At 26.5% G+C, this 17,553-nt stretch overlaps 2 protein-coding genes across 2 annotated transcripts; one reads left to right on the top strand and one right to left on the bottom strand.

Annotated features, from left to right (window-relative positions):
* The first annotated feature begins 4,214 nt into the window (after positions 1–4,214).
* On the top strand, positions 4,215–5,093 carry OCT59_014743 (uncharacterized protein). The gene is made up of 2 exons (XM_066150213.1): positions 4,215–4,636; positions 4,704–5,093. Exon 1 carries the CDS (start codon positions 4,298–4,300, stop codon positions 4,619–4,621), a length of 324 nt encoding a protein of 107 aa, XP_066002401.1. The 5' UTR covers positions 4,215–4,297; the 3' UTR covers positions 4,622–4,636; positions 4,704–5,093.
* Positions 5,094–9,726: 4,633 nt separating this feature from the next.
* Positions 9,727–9,954, bottom strand: OCT59_014742 (uncharacterized protein; the record flags this gene model as incomplete). Its single annotated transcript, XM_025331267.2, has 1 exon — positions 9,727–9,954. One exon carries the CDS (start codon positions 9,952–9,954, stop codon positions 9,727–9,729), a length of 228 nt encoding a protein of 75 aa, XP_025190009.2.
* Positions 9,955–17,553: the final 7,599 nt, after the last annotated feature.

Below are 17,553 nucleotides of genomic sequence, written 5' to 3'. Positions count from 1 at the left end.
ATATTTTATCCAACAAAAATTTCTAGTTTTACTATTTATTTTTTACTTTACTTAAAAACTTTTCAATAAAAATGTAAAATTAAATGAAGTAGTACGTAATATAAACTGCGCTGTGTGAAAATTTTTGACCAAAGTCATTATACTATACTGCGCGCACAACGGAAAAAAATTGTAAACACAATTAGATATCTGTCCCAAAAGATGAAATAGCGAAAATAAAAAATAAATTGACGAAATCGAAATCGACAATATTTAGGTGATCACGTAATTCAAATATCGAACTTTTATATGAGCTGTGTCTGACTCGTCTTTGAATCAATTTAGAGAATAAAAAGCAATGATAAAGATAACGAGCTAACATCAGAAAATTTTTTAGACATCAAATTATGTTAACTTACACTTTGTTTGTAGGGTTGCACAACCTACAAGGTGTAAGATTAATGATGCATAAACTTATTACAAATTTACGCAAATTATACAACTTGAATATAAAATTTGGTACGAAATTTACGTGAACTCACGTATGAATCGCTATATATACTAAGAATTTCATAATATAAAATACGAGCGTCCTTAACTTACGCATCATGTGTACGATATAAACGTACGAGTTAAGTTTAACGATATCACGTGCAAGTGCATAACTGGCCCTATAAAAAATTTTTATCCGGATATTTCCATTATTTCTCCGTGTCTTCCGTAAAAATTCCGTGAAAATGATACATTCACGGATATCCGTGTTAGCGAGATGAAAATTTCCATGATTTAAGGCTATAAATTCCATTAAAATGATACATTCACGGAAAAAACATGGAAAGATAAAACACGGATCAGATTTTTTACAGGGTGGTAGAATGTACGTACGCACGGTACGTGCATGATATGATCTTATTCCTTCGAAATATAGCACCCACTTTTACACATAATTCCGGCCAGAACAAACATAATTTAGGCCGAAATTTTCATAATTCTGGCCAGAGGGAATAGTGCTTAATTTCGGAGGAATATGAAATATGACTGTAAAATTTCAATATGTCTTATAAAACAAAACTTTAATAAATTGTGAACAAACCTATAATAATAAATTGTAACCCATCGGTCAAAGTTTTTGACTATAATACTGTGTGTAAACAATATTTGTGATAATAAATTATCCTGACAATAAATTTAAACCGATTTTGTTTTAATCATTTTATGTTATGTGGTATTCAAACTACTACAGTAGGGCCGACCTTTTGTTTTCTAATTAAGTTCGAATATATGTTCTAAAACATGGTCTAACTCGACCATTTTAAAGCAATTAGTCAGTTTTTTTTTTTTAAAAAAAAAATGATTAGTAAAGAACGACACAAATAAAATAAATTAAGGTTCAAATTATACAAATATGATGATCGTTTTCAAAATTATTAAGAATATAATATATTAAAGAAAAATATATCAAATATGAAAAAGGTAAATAATTAATGATATACTGTAAATCTGTAAGACTGTAACAGCAGTTTATTTATGAAATTATCAAAGATATTATAAAATATACAATTAAAATTAAAATTAATAAATTAGCTAGGTCGTCGGGATTACTTTCTTAATATTAAATTTATAGAATATAATTTTTTTTGAAACTTATAATTTATAACTATTAAAGATATATGTATATGAAGCCTCTCTATTAAAAAAGTGAAAATATTTTGAACATGTAATAGTATAAAAAAAAGTTAAGTGGCTTGAAATTTGATCTTGTGTAACTAGCGACATTCAAAATATCAAAACATAATGCGGATAAATAATATATATGCAGTGTAACCGGAGTAATTTTTTAAATTTCGAATTCGATACCACTCTAATATTATTTATTCCAATTTTTAATTAATCTTTTAACAAGAACATTTTTCATAAAAATGAAATATTTTCGACTTTTTTTTTCAAATAATTCTTTTTTAACAATGCTATGGTGCATTTAGTAAGTAAATAATTATTGAAATTTTCTGCATAACATATTCTTAAGTTATACTGCTGGTTTAAATTTCTGTAAAAATTAAGTGAATTAACGAATTTGTAGATCCGTGCGAAGGGTATTTTTCAAATGAACACGTGACTTACAACAAGTACCCAGTTTCTAATCAACGATCGAAGAAGTGGATAACATAATTAGCGCGTGCCGAATTGTTGATATTTTGAGTAGTTAGTTTACATCATCTGTCAATTTTTTTTAATGTTACATACCTTCTAAGAAAAGACTGGCTGAATTGTTAAAAAAATAACCAAAAAATGTAATCTAAACTCTACGTAGCTGGTGTGTAACGTCGATTTCGATCATCAGATCATTACTTACATATTGTATACCTAAAAAGTAATTCAAAAACTTATACATTTTAGTTAGACTTTTTAATCTTATGTTCTAAATTATTTTGTTATTTTTGAACAAAGCTACAAAGTACTAACTTAGCTTATCTTATATAGTAAGTTTAGGTAAAAATTAATATAAAAATATCGTAATATTGCATAAATGATCTCAGGAAGGCAATTTTAACAAAGTGACAATCATCTGACGTTGGCGTAACTTACATTATTATTTTATCTATTCTAGTAACGAAGACTAAAAGTATCAGGATAAAGTCATCTATATTAATTCACTGTTTTGATTAATTCATTTAATTCATTTGAGATTTTTATATCGCTATAACTAAATTTCATTGTTAAAAATAGCAATTTTTTAAAAGCCCGGTAAAGAAAACAAAGCTCTTTTTTAATATATGAATATAACTATGACATAAAAAAATACTTATTTAGCAACAAAGAGTGAATTAATTATATAATATATTTAATCATGGGATGAAAACACAGAATTCACCCTTTTTAAACAAAACAAATAATTATTTTCTATTTTATTATTTTGTTATATATATATATTTTATCTATTTAAAATTGCTTGTGAACAATATATAAGTTTTCATAAATCGGATTTAGCATGCAATGCAAACAAAATTGAAGAGTCATTTTGCCGAACCACTTCCGCCACAAAGAGAGGAGGCTGTGAATAATGACATAATAACTAGTACGGAATAGTACGGAATAGTGTCTCTGCATAGTATAAGCGATACATGCTACGCCCAATGTTACATTAACTGCACAAATAATGACTACAATACCCAAAATTCCCGATTTAATTTTTCAATTAATATTAACTTTAATAGTATAAATAATTATTAGATACAGTATCATATATAATACATACATATATATATATATATATAATACATACTGTATATATATATATATATATACACAAACATTTTAAAATATTATTTAAGGGATTTTCAATTTATATCTGTTATAATAATTAATCAATGATTATCATGAAAAAATGTTAATCAAATGAACCACGTAAATACTTGATACCCACATCACTTATTTTAGGAGATAAGTCTGGACCGCGAATAAAGTTACTTTTACTGTTATTTTTAGATGTATATATGCAATTGTATAATTTACGTTTACTTTTGTTTACCTCATATATATTCAATGTTACATCTAATAATATAATACTATAGATGTTGCTTTTACTTTATAATTTATAATCAATATATAATCAATATAGTACTCTATAATTTTATAATTATCATGTACACCATAGATTAAGTTTATCTTCACATGAAATAATTTATAAAATTACCCCGTCCCGTTATTAATATTGTTGATTAAGATAAGAACAATAGAAACAATAGGAAAACTTTTATTAAGATGCATGATCATACTGTATTCCTTTATCTTTATTTATTTATTTATAAAATAAAAAAAAAAAGGTTTAAAGATTATCTATCAAAACTGATTTATGAGAAATATTTCACATGAGTAAACATTTTCCTGAGAAGGTAACACGCGTCTAGTTCAATTTATACTATTTCACGCAAAATCAACTGCAATATCTTTTATTAACACAATCATGTTCGTTCGCTCTAAGCTTATATGATTAAATTATAAGTTGGACAATCAAATAATCTTATCTTACTGATACAATTGGTGTAGATAACAGTAACATGTAACAATTAAATTTTTTTTTTTTAAAAAAAAAAGAACGGGAATAACGGACCGATTTCAAGAATAAACAAAAATATCTTTTTTTTTTTCTCAAGAAATTCATATGAAAAGGTAAAGATTTATTTCTTTATTTTTTTTTATATATATATAACCTTAAAATACTTTAAAAACATCTTAAAAAACTTTATGCTACGCTTATAATTGTTACAAATAAAATAAATTTAATGAGAACCTATTCTTTTTCATGAGATAGCTAATAATGAGCCAAGTTAACCAACAAAATCAGCCCAATAGGCCAAGAGCAGCACAAGTTCAGGCTGCGCAAGCTCAAGCCAACTTACCAACTCAGCATCAAACTATTGCACCGGCGGTAAGACCTGGTGGACCTTCGCACAATATTTATAGGATGCAAGCAGCTTCACGGCAACCAAATACGAGCAGAAGGATTAGACGACGTCGGTATTGTGATGCTCGAGCTAGTGTAACACCCAGTCTATCTAATCTAGCGGCAGAGCTTAACCCTCAAGAAAGTACCGGTAATCCTTTAGTTGATGGTTTATTCGGGGGAGCTTCGTTCTATTAAGAACAAGTCTGAAAAGTAAGGAAGGTTTTTATATTAGTTAAATTTATGTAACTTTCTCTAATCATTGTGTTGCCTTTTTTAGATCTCACTTTATACATTATGGAATTTCTTTCTTTAATATAGTACACTTCATTAATGTATGAAACTATGAATTAATTGTTCCTTTTATACATACTTTTTTTTCTTAAGCATACAAATTTTCATTTTTATTTAATAAGATTTCTTTTTACCTTCAAATATACATTTTTATTTAATAAGATTTCGTTTTACCTTCAAATATAAGAATGTATGATTTTTCGTGTATATCAATATTGTGTAATAACAATATTTATATAGGTTATTTTAATTGAAAATAAATTCCATTTTTTGCGCCGTGCCACGTGCTCTTTATTATAAATTTTTGTGTTATGTGACACAATTCAAGTTACTCCGGAATGTAAAATAAAATATGAAATAATCAATTTTGCGCCGTATCTAACTATTAAACACGTTTTATTTATGGTTAATCTAGTTAAACGAATTATATGCTAAAAAAATGATGCATTGCAATATTATAAATTTATACGATGAAAATTTCCTATTCACTTTATTCATTATTGTTCGGAACATCGGCCGAATCTGATTCCGAATAACTTTCCAACAATTAAAATTACATAAGGTTATTAACCCCTTTTTTTTACGTGTGACAAATGAAATTATTTTTCTAAAAATGAAATTTCGATTGATAATATAAAAAAAAAAATTTTTTTTTTTTATATATTTATTCATTTTAAGATATAAATTGACAAAACGATCGGCGATGTAACACAATGAATGGTTCTGTTCCTCTTGCGGCATTCCATTTTTTCATTGAGAATTCTCAAATGATTTACCAAAAGTCATTCAAAAAATCTGTTGTGTATGTGTGCAATGTATTTTTACAAATTTTACTTCATCATTGCAACTTTTCAAGAAGGGGTTAGAAATTTTAGGGATTTGAGCCGAGCCTTCCACCAGACTATCTTAAATTTCCATCAAGTGAATTCCATTTCACCTTTATGAGAATTAAAATTTTAATAGAAAATTCCGAAAGTATCTAACATGAAACAGAAGGGTCAAGAGTCCATATTTTTAATAGAAGCTACCCAATTTTTTAATTTTCAAACCTCAATAATAATTTAAATGATAGCAAGTCCATATTCTTTATTGAGGTGCAATCAACACTCCCAGAGGGATTATTAAAACATTTGTAATTTACATAGAAAATTCATCAAAGAGTGAATGCAAATCTTGAAATAGTCATGATAGGTATGTTAACTATGTTATATTCATTTGTCAATATTGAACTTAATTTATAGTTATCATCCGCACATCTTTATAACAATTTTCCTTCATAATTTTCAAATATAGAATGATATTTTCTAAATAATCATCTTTTGTAAAATAATAATTTTCTAATAGGGTCATTATTTCATTTCTTTTATTATGTGGCTTTAGTTCATGCTGGACTGTTTGTAAAGGATAATTCATGAGAATCCATGAAGCAGCACAATGATATTTATTTATTGATCGAAACTGAGCGGAAAGCTTTAGATATTTATGACAAAATTAACAGTTAATCGTGTTGGAACTAGTCCATGCTGGATGGACTGTTTGTAAAGGATAATTCATAAGAATCCATTGCGGTAATAGGCAGCAGCTCAATGGTATATATTAATTGATCGAAACTAAGCAGAAAGCCTTAGATATTTACGACAAAATTAACAGTTAATCGTGCCGGTCGAAAACCACCAAACTTTAATATAAAATAGTTTAACACATACTGTAAAATAAGAAGCATTGTTGAAATCTACTCTTAAAAAGTTAAGAAAATTATAATATATTTTAATAATTTGGTATTCCATTCTAATTAACATTACATTTAACATTTTTTTTTTTGATTTTATATAAATATATAGGATTTTTTGCATTTTCTCCAATTTTTATTAAAAATTATATAATAGTATTTTGATAATTACGATATTGTAATCATCAATGATCAGAATTGGTGGCTTAATTCTCAATATCATACATATTTGAGCTAGATTTCTCACACTGTATATGGTAGCAATTTCATAACAATATTCAAAATGGTTTAAAACATTTTATGATAATGAGGTTAACCTTAACAATGAAAATTTTTATCACAAAAGTTCAGGTATCTATTAATTTTCATTTTTAGTGATTTTTATTAAATTATTTTCGTAAATTATTAATTTGATTTCTAATTTTTTTAATCAATATTATAATTAATAATTTAAATAGGGCAAAAAAGGTGTTTAGCATATTAATTTTATGGGAAAGTTCCTTTTAATTAGAAAATGATATGATTAAACAGCGTTTTACAAATGATTGGAGAGTTAAGACTGTCGGTATTCTGTGCTGGCCGTGCATTTAATAGTTGAAGCTTCATTCATGGAAATTCAAATGAATGCTACTTCTGTGGTAATTGTAAATATTAATTTATCTCATATCTCATTAATTTTTCTTTTGAATCTTTCAATATCCTAATTAAGAGGAACTTATATACTAATTTTATATTATTATTTGTAAAAAGCCTGGATCGTTATTTATTTTTACACCTCCGTCCACGGAAAGGTTACCTTTTATTCCAAAAGCATTCATCAAAAAGAATAAGATATCGAATATATATATATATATGCATAATATGTAAGTAAGATTTCTCTGAAACTTTATAAAACTATCAAAGTTATTGATTCTTTTAAATATTAAGATTCTCTAATAAAATTATTGCGTACGTATTTATCTAGATACTGAAATAATTTGATTAAAAAAAAAATCAATATTGGCTATGGGTGTATTTATGAAAAATTGATGATTAATAATTATGAAATAGGGAAATTCAAAAAAAACGGTATAAAGCAAGACATAAGTAATGAACTTTGCAGCAATTAAGCAATTATGGTATTACAAATGATCGCCTTTGAATCGTTTATACCTGAAGTTACACAGAATTGCTTCCGTCCTCTTTTATTTTCTGTAATATCTGGATGTTATACCTGTTAATAAACACAAATATAATTTTTCACAAAAATTATTAAAGGTTCTTTCAAATTCAACTGAATTAAAAAGAAATAATTTTCTTCAACATCAAATTATGTTATTCTTTATCTTTCTTACTACCCAAATCTTTTTCTAAAATAACCATATTATCTACAACTCTTCCACTTTCATCTAAAGTTGCTTCCGAAAATAAAAAGGCCATTGCCGAAATGGTAAAAATAATTTCGAACATTTTGACATGACGAAATAACGAAATTATTCTATTATTAAAATTGACCAAAATGCAAATGACGAAATAGAAAAATAATTTTGACAATTTTGACATGACGAACTTTACTTTCATCACATATTTTCAACTCAAAATTCTCTTCTTTTATAAATACTTCTCTAACTCCTCTTCTGTTAAGGTAATTTTTCCAATCATTATCCCAATTTAATAAATTTTCTAACAGTTCATTAATTTGTTCACATTCACAAATTATTATGATTATTATGGAGAGATAAGCACTGCCCAAATATAATACTTTTAATAGGTAAACATTTTTGTAAATTGATCAACATGTATAAAAACTGGAAAAATGGGAAGGAATAAAATACTCTCGTTATTTAATTAACACGAACAAAGTATTGGTTTTGAAAATAATTAAGTCTTTTGCCTGATAATTATTACAATTTTTAAATATATAAAACGTGATATTAACAAGGTATTCTATAGTAAAAAAAAAAACAATGTTTTCATTAATTATAAACAAGGGCATGATCACCTAGAATATAATAGTTTATCCCGGAAATGGATTAAACAATAGCAAGGGTTACCCCTAAAAAATCATTTGCCGATTATTGTACATTGTACCATATTTTACGGAATATACAAGCACCCTATTTTTTGCACTTAATGCCGGCCAAGATCTCCATAATTCTGACCAAAATCGCCATAATTCTGGCCAGGGGTGTTTATTTTCGGGGGGTGCTTAATAACCACAAAATACGATGATAAGGGTCTTTGATTTTATTGGTTCTTATTTACCTTACGTTGTTTGTAAAAATTTGATCATCAATCTATTGTCTCTAATACATTAAAATAATAATTTTGGTTTTCCGATAATTGAGTTTTCCGTCAAATTAAAAATTATCTAACGGCCAATAGACTATCCGGTAATATCGTAACACAAAGTTTCTCTACAAGTTTTAATTATATGGTTAATTAAAATGACCGAAGGAGAAGTTGAATACCATTTTGTCTTGTAAATTATACCTATTATTTCACAAAAATGGTTAGATTAATTTACTGATACTCTAAAAATATTTAAAAAAGTTGTGTACATTTTTACAAAATTTATTTTGCACCGCAGTTTATATAATAAATATTGCACGTGATTTTATTTAATTATATTCGGAAAACAAATAAAATCTTATATAAAATAGAGTGAATTATATTTCCCTGTGAAATAAAAATAAAATAAAAATAAAATCTATATAAAATAAAGGATTTTGTTTTTAAAAGTCAAACCCAGTATTCTAAACCCTTTTTGATATACTAAATAAAATTGGAAAGCAGTCGAAAATACGCATATTATACGGTCTTTGAAAGTATTATAATATGGCCCAAAAAGGTTTACGCCAAAAATGGAAAAAAATCAAAAAAAAAATAGAGAATTAGAAAATTTGGCAAAGATCGGCAAATTATTGTATAAAAAAAATTGCCAAAAAAGGATATATCTCATAACGAAAAAATATTATCCTAACAAAAGGAAGGAAAAATACTAAATACACTAATCGTATATTAATAAAAAAAAAACTTGAAAAATCATATTTTTTCTTAAATCGATAAGTTAAAAATGAATTTATATTGATTTACTGCAAAATAGTCGGTAAAATAATTAAAAGAAAATTGATATGTACGTGTTAATACATATTCGAATACCAAGAAGCCGAGATAAAAATTGAAATACACAGAAAAGATTATTACATAACGATATACGAATAATGAGTAAAAAATAATAGAAAAAAAGAATCGCCAATTATATGCCCTTGTTTTTTTTTCGTTTCTTTTGCCAATTTTACTAAAAGTTGTAGCCGTTATAAAATTCGGAAGCTTTTGAGTCATCTGTATTTTGAGGTGGCATAGATTCTATCTGGTTCAATCTTTTTTGATTGCTAACAATTATATCATGTTTAGTACGGTTTTTATATTTTCTTAGATACTTAATAAGTATTCTACGATATTTTAAATTTTGTGAAGTTCGTTGAAATGATTTAGATTTAAGTTTTTTTAAGGCTAAATCCTTCATTTTTGACTAATATATAAAGTGAAAAATGAAGAATATTTTCTGGGGCTTTATATATACCGTATCGGCACCTATCAGTTTTATTAGGCTACTTAGAAAAATAAAATCAGATTATCTCTATCAGCTGTTTCTACAGAAACTTATTGAAATCTAATAAATATACACATATTAATTCTCATCGATGTGTAAAAGATATCATTATATTTCTTATTTTAGAAAAATTAAAAAATTTTTTCCCATGGAAATGCATTATCAGTAGTTATTTACAGTTTCTTTGTTAGCTAATATAAACGATTGAACCTCTTTTGTCACATATTATATACTTATAGTACATTTAACAAGCTCAAATGTGTCACTTAACTTGGCGTCCAATTACTGAGCAGAGTATTACCTAAAGACATAAACTTATTAAATAGACTCTCACGATCACACTATAAATCAGTGAGCCTATTTTATAGTCAATAAGGGGAATAAAGCTATTTGACATGTGAATTCATAAGTGCTAACGCGGCTTTGTACTTAAATCTATTATAAGTCAATAAAAAAATTAAGTTTTAGTATAATAAACTAAAAAGGTTCGTTTCTATTTAATCGCATATTCTATCTTTGGTTTCTTTTAGTAAAAAAAAAAAACAATTTTTGGGGTTTACTCACTTAATGATTTTAATTTATCCTTAAAGTTTTCATTGAAATGTCAAGTAATTGCAGTGAAACATTTGATTTTTTGAAAATGTATTTTCCATCTTTTCATCTTTTTCTCAGCCCATACATTTTGAAAATGCAACAAAAATATTGGGATTACTACTAATTGTAAAACGGTAAAGTTAATAAAAAAAAAATAAACCATTGTTCTTATCTTGTATCGAATTTTTTTTTCAGTTACCACCAAACTTTAACCTTAATTCAAAGTATTATATAGATGGCGTTTTGCTCCATATCTGGTAAGTATGATTATGTAAATTTTTTTTTTTTCTCACAACAAAGTTTCTAACCAAAAAATTCCATGGGACTGCGCCTTATGAAGTTAATCTAACACAAAAAAAAAATAAATAAATAAAATAAAATAAAATAAAATAAAATAAAAAAAGAAAACAAAAAATAAAATACAAGACAGATAAATATAATAATTACTGTAATAATAAAGCAGAATATTAAATTTCGATTGGATTGCTCTCGGATAGTTAAAACTGACAAAGTAGATAAAAATAAAAAAGTAAAAAAGATGCTGCGTTATGATGATCAACCGGATTATACCGGATTCCAAAGTCCAGTTTTGTTTCCGGTCTTGATAAATGGAGTCATTATCCTTTTAATTCCGTATCGGTGAATGAAATTGCATCATTATGCATTTTTATTTAATAAACATTTTAAATTAAATATTTTTTTTTTTTGGTTTAGACGTACAGATGTTTTCTTCGTTTTTTTACTTTTGTTTTCAATAAAGTTGTGTTTACCTGTTTTACCATTCCGATTTTTCAATTCGTCAATTCGTAAATTCTTACATTCGTCTTATAAAGGTCTTAACCTCAGAATTATTTTAACATAAATTTGGGCATAATGATAAAAGTAAACAAATAAAAATGCAATCTTACGTTATACAATCTTTAGATCTACTGCAGATTTATTATTTGTTCCGACCAAAAAATTAAATAAAGGTTATTTTACCGGCATCCAAGCGGAAAAAAATATATTTAATTAATGTAAGTATAAAAGAAATCAGAATAACGTTAAAAATAATTAACTTAAAGTAATTTTAATCTATTTTCGGTCTTTATGAACAGATTTGCATCCATTTTATTATCTCAAATCAGTTAATAATTATATAAATGCCATTCGGTTCAAGTACGACTCACTAATTAGGGATGGGAAAGGTTCGCGGTTGAGCGGTTCGAGTCGGTTCGTTCCTGTTCGGTTTGGTACTTTCAGTTCCGACAGGTTCTGATAAATTTTTGATATGAACTGATTCAGTTTTGGACTGAAATTACCAAATCGAATTATTATAAAACTGGAACCGATTCATCCAATTCAAACTGGCTTAAGTCGGTTCGCTCAATAGTATCTGTTCAGAAGTCAGAACCGGAACGGATCGAGCGAGTTGATTCCTATCCCTATTATTAACTGACACACCGCAAATTCATGCTATAATTTACAATATAGTCAGTAGTCAACAATATTCAATAATTATAAAAGTTGGAATAATACTCACGCCATTATTTTGCGATAGTAACTTCTCATTTCCGCCAGACGGTAAAGATCCACTTTTTGAGGCTTTAAACCGGGACAAGTTCTTTCGATGTTTATATTATTAATGAGGCCGACTTATCAAAATAGATCCTCAAATTGTAAAACCGATTTAAGAATAATTGTATTTGACCATGAGTTGAATGTTTTCATTTCTTGGTTTTACCTATTATTGAATCATTTCTTTCATATAATGAGAAAATAATTTCATGAAATTTTCTGGAAGTTTTCTACATTCCAAGAATGGATGAGGCTGATGACTTTTATACAAATAATGAAATATAATTAGAAATTGGACAAATTTTGGAAACCTTTTTTCGATTAAGATAATTTTGAGTGGAAAATTACTTACCTCAAATAAGGTTTGTGTGGTAAAAATCTTTGATGTATCCGTTCACAATTAACAATTGGACTATACGTTTGGTTAGTTAGACGTTGATTTTGGACGACATTAATATTAATGCTCCCTGATTATGAAATCAATACACATTTATCAAAATCCACAATGCGAAGGTGCCTACCAAACTAAAAGAGGAAACGAAAAATAGATGATGCATCCAAGAAGGATGATGATTATCTCTATGAAATTGTAACTGCTGCGACGGTATTTACATCATGTTAATTGTGTTATGATTCTAATCGTCCAGAGCGAAACCAACAGTAGAATGGATTTTTGGCAAAGAGTTTGCAAAATTTAAACCTAAAATGCATTATTTAAATGATGAGATAAATTCGTTAATCCATTATTCAAATTAGGAAATGACAAAATAAGCCATAAATAATAAATAATATTTACCCAATATAAAAAATATTTCCTAATTACATTAATATTTTAATAATTCAAATATTAATTTCGAAATTGAAATGTACAAAGAACCTTTATCATCTTTTTTTCAATTTTATCTTATCTTTAAACAATTAAAATGATATGAATTGCTTTTCTAGAGATATAATTTTATTATTATAAAATTTTGGCAAAGTTTACAATTTCAGTCTTCTTAAATACTGCTTTAATTGAAAATAAAAAAAATTTCAACCGTAAGATATCATATTTATCATCAAAATAATGGAAATAATAAATAATGTAAATAGCAATCATAGTTAATTATTTAATTATTTTCTAGGCATTACATTTAAAATAATTTTTTCTAAGAAGAAAAATACTTTGATAAATTAAAAATTTCCTAAAATCGTTACATTTGAATGAAAGCTTGCCACTTACGTTATTGTGCAACAAAGAAATCGTGTAACAAGCCATCTTTTTTTGGGAAGGAATCAATGTGAAATACTTAACGTAGTAATTAATACTTTAATGTATTCTTTTAAAATTTTTTCTTTGCGTCATACTGTTACTTTTTAAGGAAACATATCTTTGAATTCCGAGTAGCCAATAAATGATTATATCTTGTCTTTTTTATCCATACCAATTTCTCATACATTGTGTTTTATCTAATTTCTGTTGTTCGGATGATAGTTTAGGCTGATTTAAATAAATACTATTTGCTTAATTTAATTGTCGGGATAATGTGATGTCATACTAGTATAGTTGTATATTATTCGATGGACAAACTTTTATATTTGGTATTATATCATTCTTTGAATTTTACACAAATGATCGGCCGATGTCCCGTATATCATTATCATCAGTGAGTATAAATATAGTATATTTTATTGTTTATTTCTACTTATTTTTTTTATTTATTTTGACCATTTTAAAAAATGAGTAAAAATTTAATAAAACTTCAGAACTATTACACCTGAAAAGAATAGTGATATTATAAAAAAATATAAAATTTTCTCATTTGAAAGATTACAAATCTTTCTGAAAAAAGAAAAAATTTCAAAGCCATCTATTATAATATAATCAATAGTTAATTCTTACTACAAATTCTTCTAGGAATTGATAAATAAATACATATAAAATTCTCTGCCAGGTAAAGGTTGCGTAATCGTGTACTAAATGGTGCCGATCAAAGTAAACTCGGGAATTCGACTCAGGTTAATTGAGATCTACATAGTTGGACAATGGTTGGTAAATACTAAAATTAAGGCCCAATTTCCCATAACCTAAATTTTAAATTTATATGGTTCGTGACCCGCATGACCTGGGTTCGAGTCATACCCGTGTTATCCGGGATGACTCGAATTTCAAATTTCATTACTATGATTACGATGATCATTTATGGCAATTAGAGCGAAAATGTGATAATAGAAATTACAAATATATGAAAAAATATTTGGTTCAAATAGAAAGGGGAAAGAAATTGCAAAAATAACCATCCAAACCAATTTACGACATTAATAATACACAATAATTATTATCCTTTACTAAAGAATACCTATTTGATTGTTGGATGGATAAAATAGGAAAAAACTTAAAAATTTGTATATGTACATAAAATAGAAACTGTACACATTTATTGATAGTTTCAAATAGTTACTGTACCACACCGCACAAAATATCCCCCTTTGAGAATGACCACTATATAAAGTATCCACCGTTTGTTGATAAAAAAAGTCATATATTAAATTCTTTTGTATTATGATGTACTTTGAAGTACAATATAATTTTGGACCAGGCATTTTGTGTTATAACTGGAGTATCTTGTACTATAAGGGATTATCAGTAGAGAATAAATTTTTTATATTTTTATTTCTCTACTTTATACTTTAAATTTGAAATTTGTTTAATGATTAAGGCCCGCTTCTTAAACATAACGAATAACTGAGTCTGAGACAAAAACATGGCCAGAATTATAATATTGTCGGCCAGAGTTATAATTAGTCATATGCCGTATCATGTGATTTTGTAATTTTTATTTATAAATTTTGGCCAAAATTCATAATTCTGGCCTAATATATTTATTATTTACGCAAAAAATAGTGTTACATAAACCGCAGAATAAAATCTGATCTGCGCCTTATAAGAAATTTATCGAAATTAGCTAGGAAAGGCCATAATCTTTTTAAAACCGGAATTAGGTAGTAAAAGTAAATAAAATTATGTCTGGGCGGGATTTTTTTTTCAAAAAAAATATATTTGTTACAAATAATCATGGTTCTTACTTATTTTACTTATTGACGAAATGATGAGCCAAACAAGATTAACTTTCCATAACATTATGATGAATAATTTTCATAAGCTCGGGTTCAATTTTCTTATGGCTATTGTGTGTTTAAAAGTGATAAAAAAATGACAAATCAAACGATGATCATGCTGCAAGTTACTTAGCAATATCCACCAGGTTATTGACATTATCTATTTATATAATTAATATTATTCTAATAAATTCATTTAATAAAGAGGAAAAATTTTTTTCATTACTAAATCAATTTCGTTAGTATAAAAAAAAACTAATAATTCAATCTCTATTACAGTATAAAGTTATTAAACAAACGCATACAGTATACGCAATTTGACGATCATAAAAATTAGACAAAAAATAAAAAAAATATTATACATTATACAGTCAGACCTCTATAATTGCACTCTCCATAATTGCACCACTATGTATACCCTCTCTAAATGCACCCTCTGGTTCGGTCCCAAGCTTATATGATCTCTAATTATTTTACCTCTATAAATGCACACTCTCTTTAAATGCACTATTTTGAAAATTATGCATATGGTCCCAAGGGGTGTGCAATTATGGAGGTCTGACTGTATATTAAATTCGAGTTTTGACCCGAATTAACCTATAATCGAGTCGAGACGGACCCAGTTGAGTTACACCAGGCTCGTATAGAGCACCTTGAAATTAATATACTGTAACTAAATAACTTTTACCATGAGAAAAAATTTATGTAAATTTTGTAACGACCTACACGATCTTACGATAAAGATTATGTAATATTTATTTTAAAAAAATTTCACTTACATACTTAAAAGTTTTATATATGATATACTGTAATTAAACATTACATTTATATGATTTCTGATTTTTTTATGTACCAAATAATACTAATAAAAATAGAAAAATGAACAAATTTTAGTAAAAAATATGCGCTGTTGAAAATAGTTATTGCATTCTTTCTTTCAAGCCAAATAATAATGATATTCTTTGATGCTTTTAATCGATTAGGTTTGTAATAAAAATATTTAATGTGTCTAAAATATTATAGTTTACTTCCAACTGAATTAAGATTAAAAGAAAATAAAATGTTTAATATATATAGCCGGACAAAGCCGTATTATATTCGTTTTCTTTGTCTTCAAGCTATTCTTAAAATAATTAGTTTGGTTTAATACTTAATATATTATATTGTACATGTACTCCCTTATTCATAAATGCTATTATTCCATGAATTCTTTGAAGCGAATTTTTTACATTATCAAATCATTTTCAAAGGCCATCTTTCCGAAAGTGAACGGAATTATTCTTTGGAATTTCTAAATAGTATATGAATCAAACCATAACAAACCATGTCATTGTGGGGTCTAATCGTAGAAGCAAATAAATTTGAAAGGTATAAACATGTAACACACAAATAGTTTGATGCATATGTATGCACGGTCATCCCCGCCGTCGTCATCAACCACTCACAATACCTTATCACTATAGTACGTGTATGCTAATCAAAATGTAACTTAAAATGGTTTATTATTGAAATTGAATTTTCTTTTCTGGAACTAAAATACAAACGCCAATATCTTAAACAAATGCAGTACTACATTATATAAGCAATTTTTGTACAAAAAAAAAAAAATGCGCAGATAAAGTTTTTTCTTAACACATAAATACAAAAATACATTAAATTTTCGAAATTTTCGATAATGTTTTTTATTGATTTCAGTAATAAGGTATATAAGTATGCACGAACTTCTATCACGTTTAATTCGTTTAATTCAAATTAATCTATTAAAAATATTGATTTTTTTGTTTAATCTTAAAAATTTTTTAATATATGAAAAAAGTAAAATGATACAAAACATTTTTAATTTATAGTCATTATTACAGATTTTGACGGATTACGCACAACTGATTGTTCTCGTAATCAAGCGTTAATAAAAATGTTACGTTTCACTATCAAAAAAAAAAGGAAAGAAAAAGAAAAAAAGAATGTTATTATTGAGGAATAATTAAAATCAGAAAGGAATGACAAAAAAGTGGCAAAACTTGAAATGACTCACTTTTTTTTGAGGTATTTGGCGTTTAGATGTTTTACTGAATTATTCCTGATTTATATATAAAAGTTTTTGTATCGGTAGGAATCGTAAATGTCCCGTGTTATTAACTGATTTTGGAAACGTTATTTAACAATATATATATATGTCGATTTTTAAAATAATAATTCGTCTATTTCCTTAAATACATTTATATTTCGATGATTTTTATCCGAAACTCCATAATTTGAACCAAT

Source organism: Rhizophagus irregularis, chromosome 22 (assembly GCF_026210795.1).
Source record: "Rhizophagus irregularis chromosome 22, complete sequence".
Classification (NCBI taxonomy): Eukaryota; Fungi; Glomeromycota; class Glomeromycetes; order Glomerales; family Glomeraceae; genus Rhizophagus; species Rhizophagus irregularis.
Note: the sequence above shows the minus strand (reverse complement) of the source record. Positions and strands in the feature narration are given on the sequence as shown.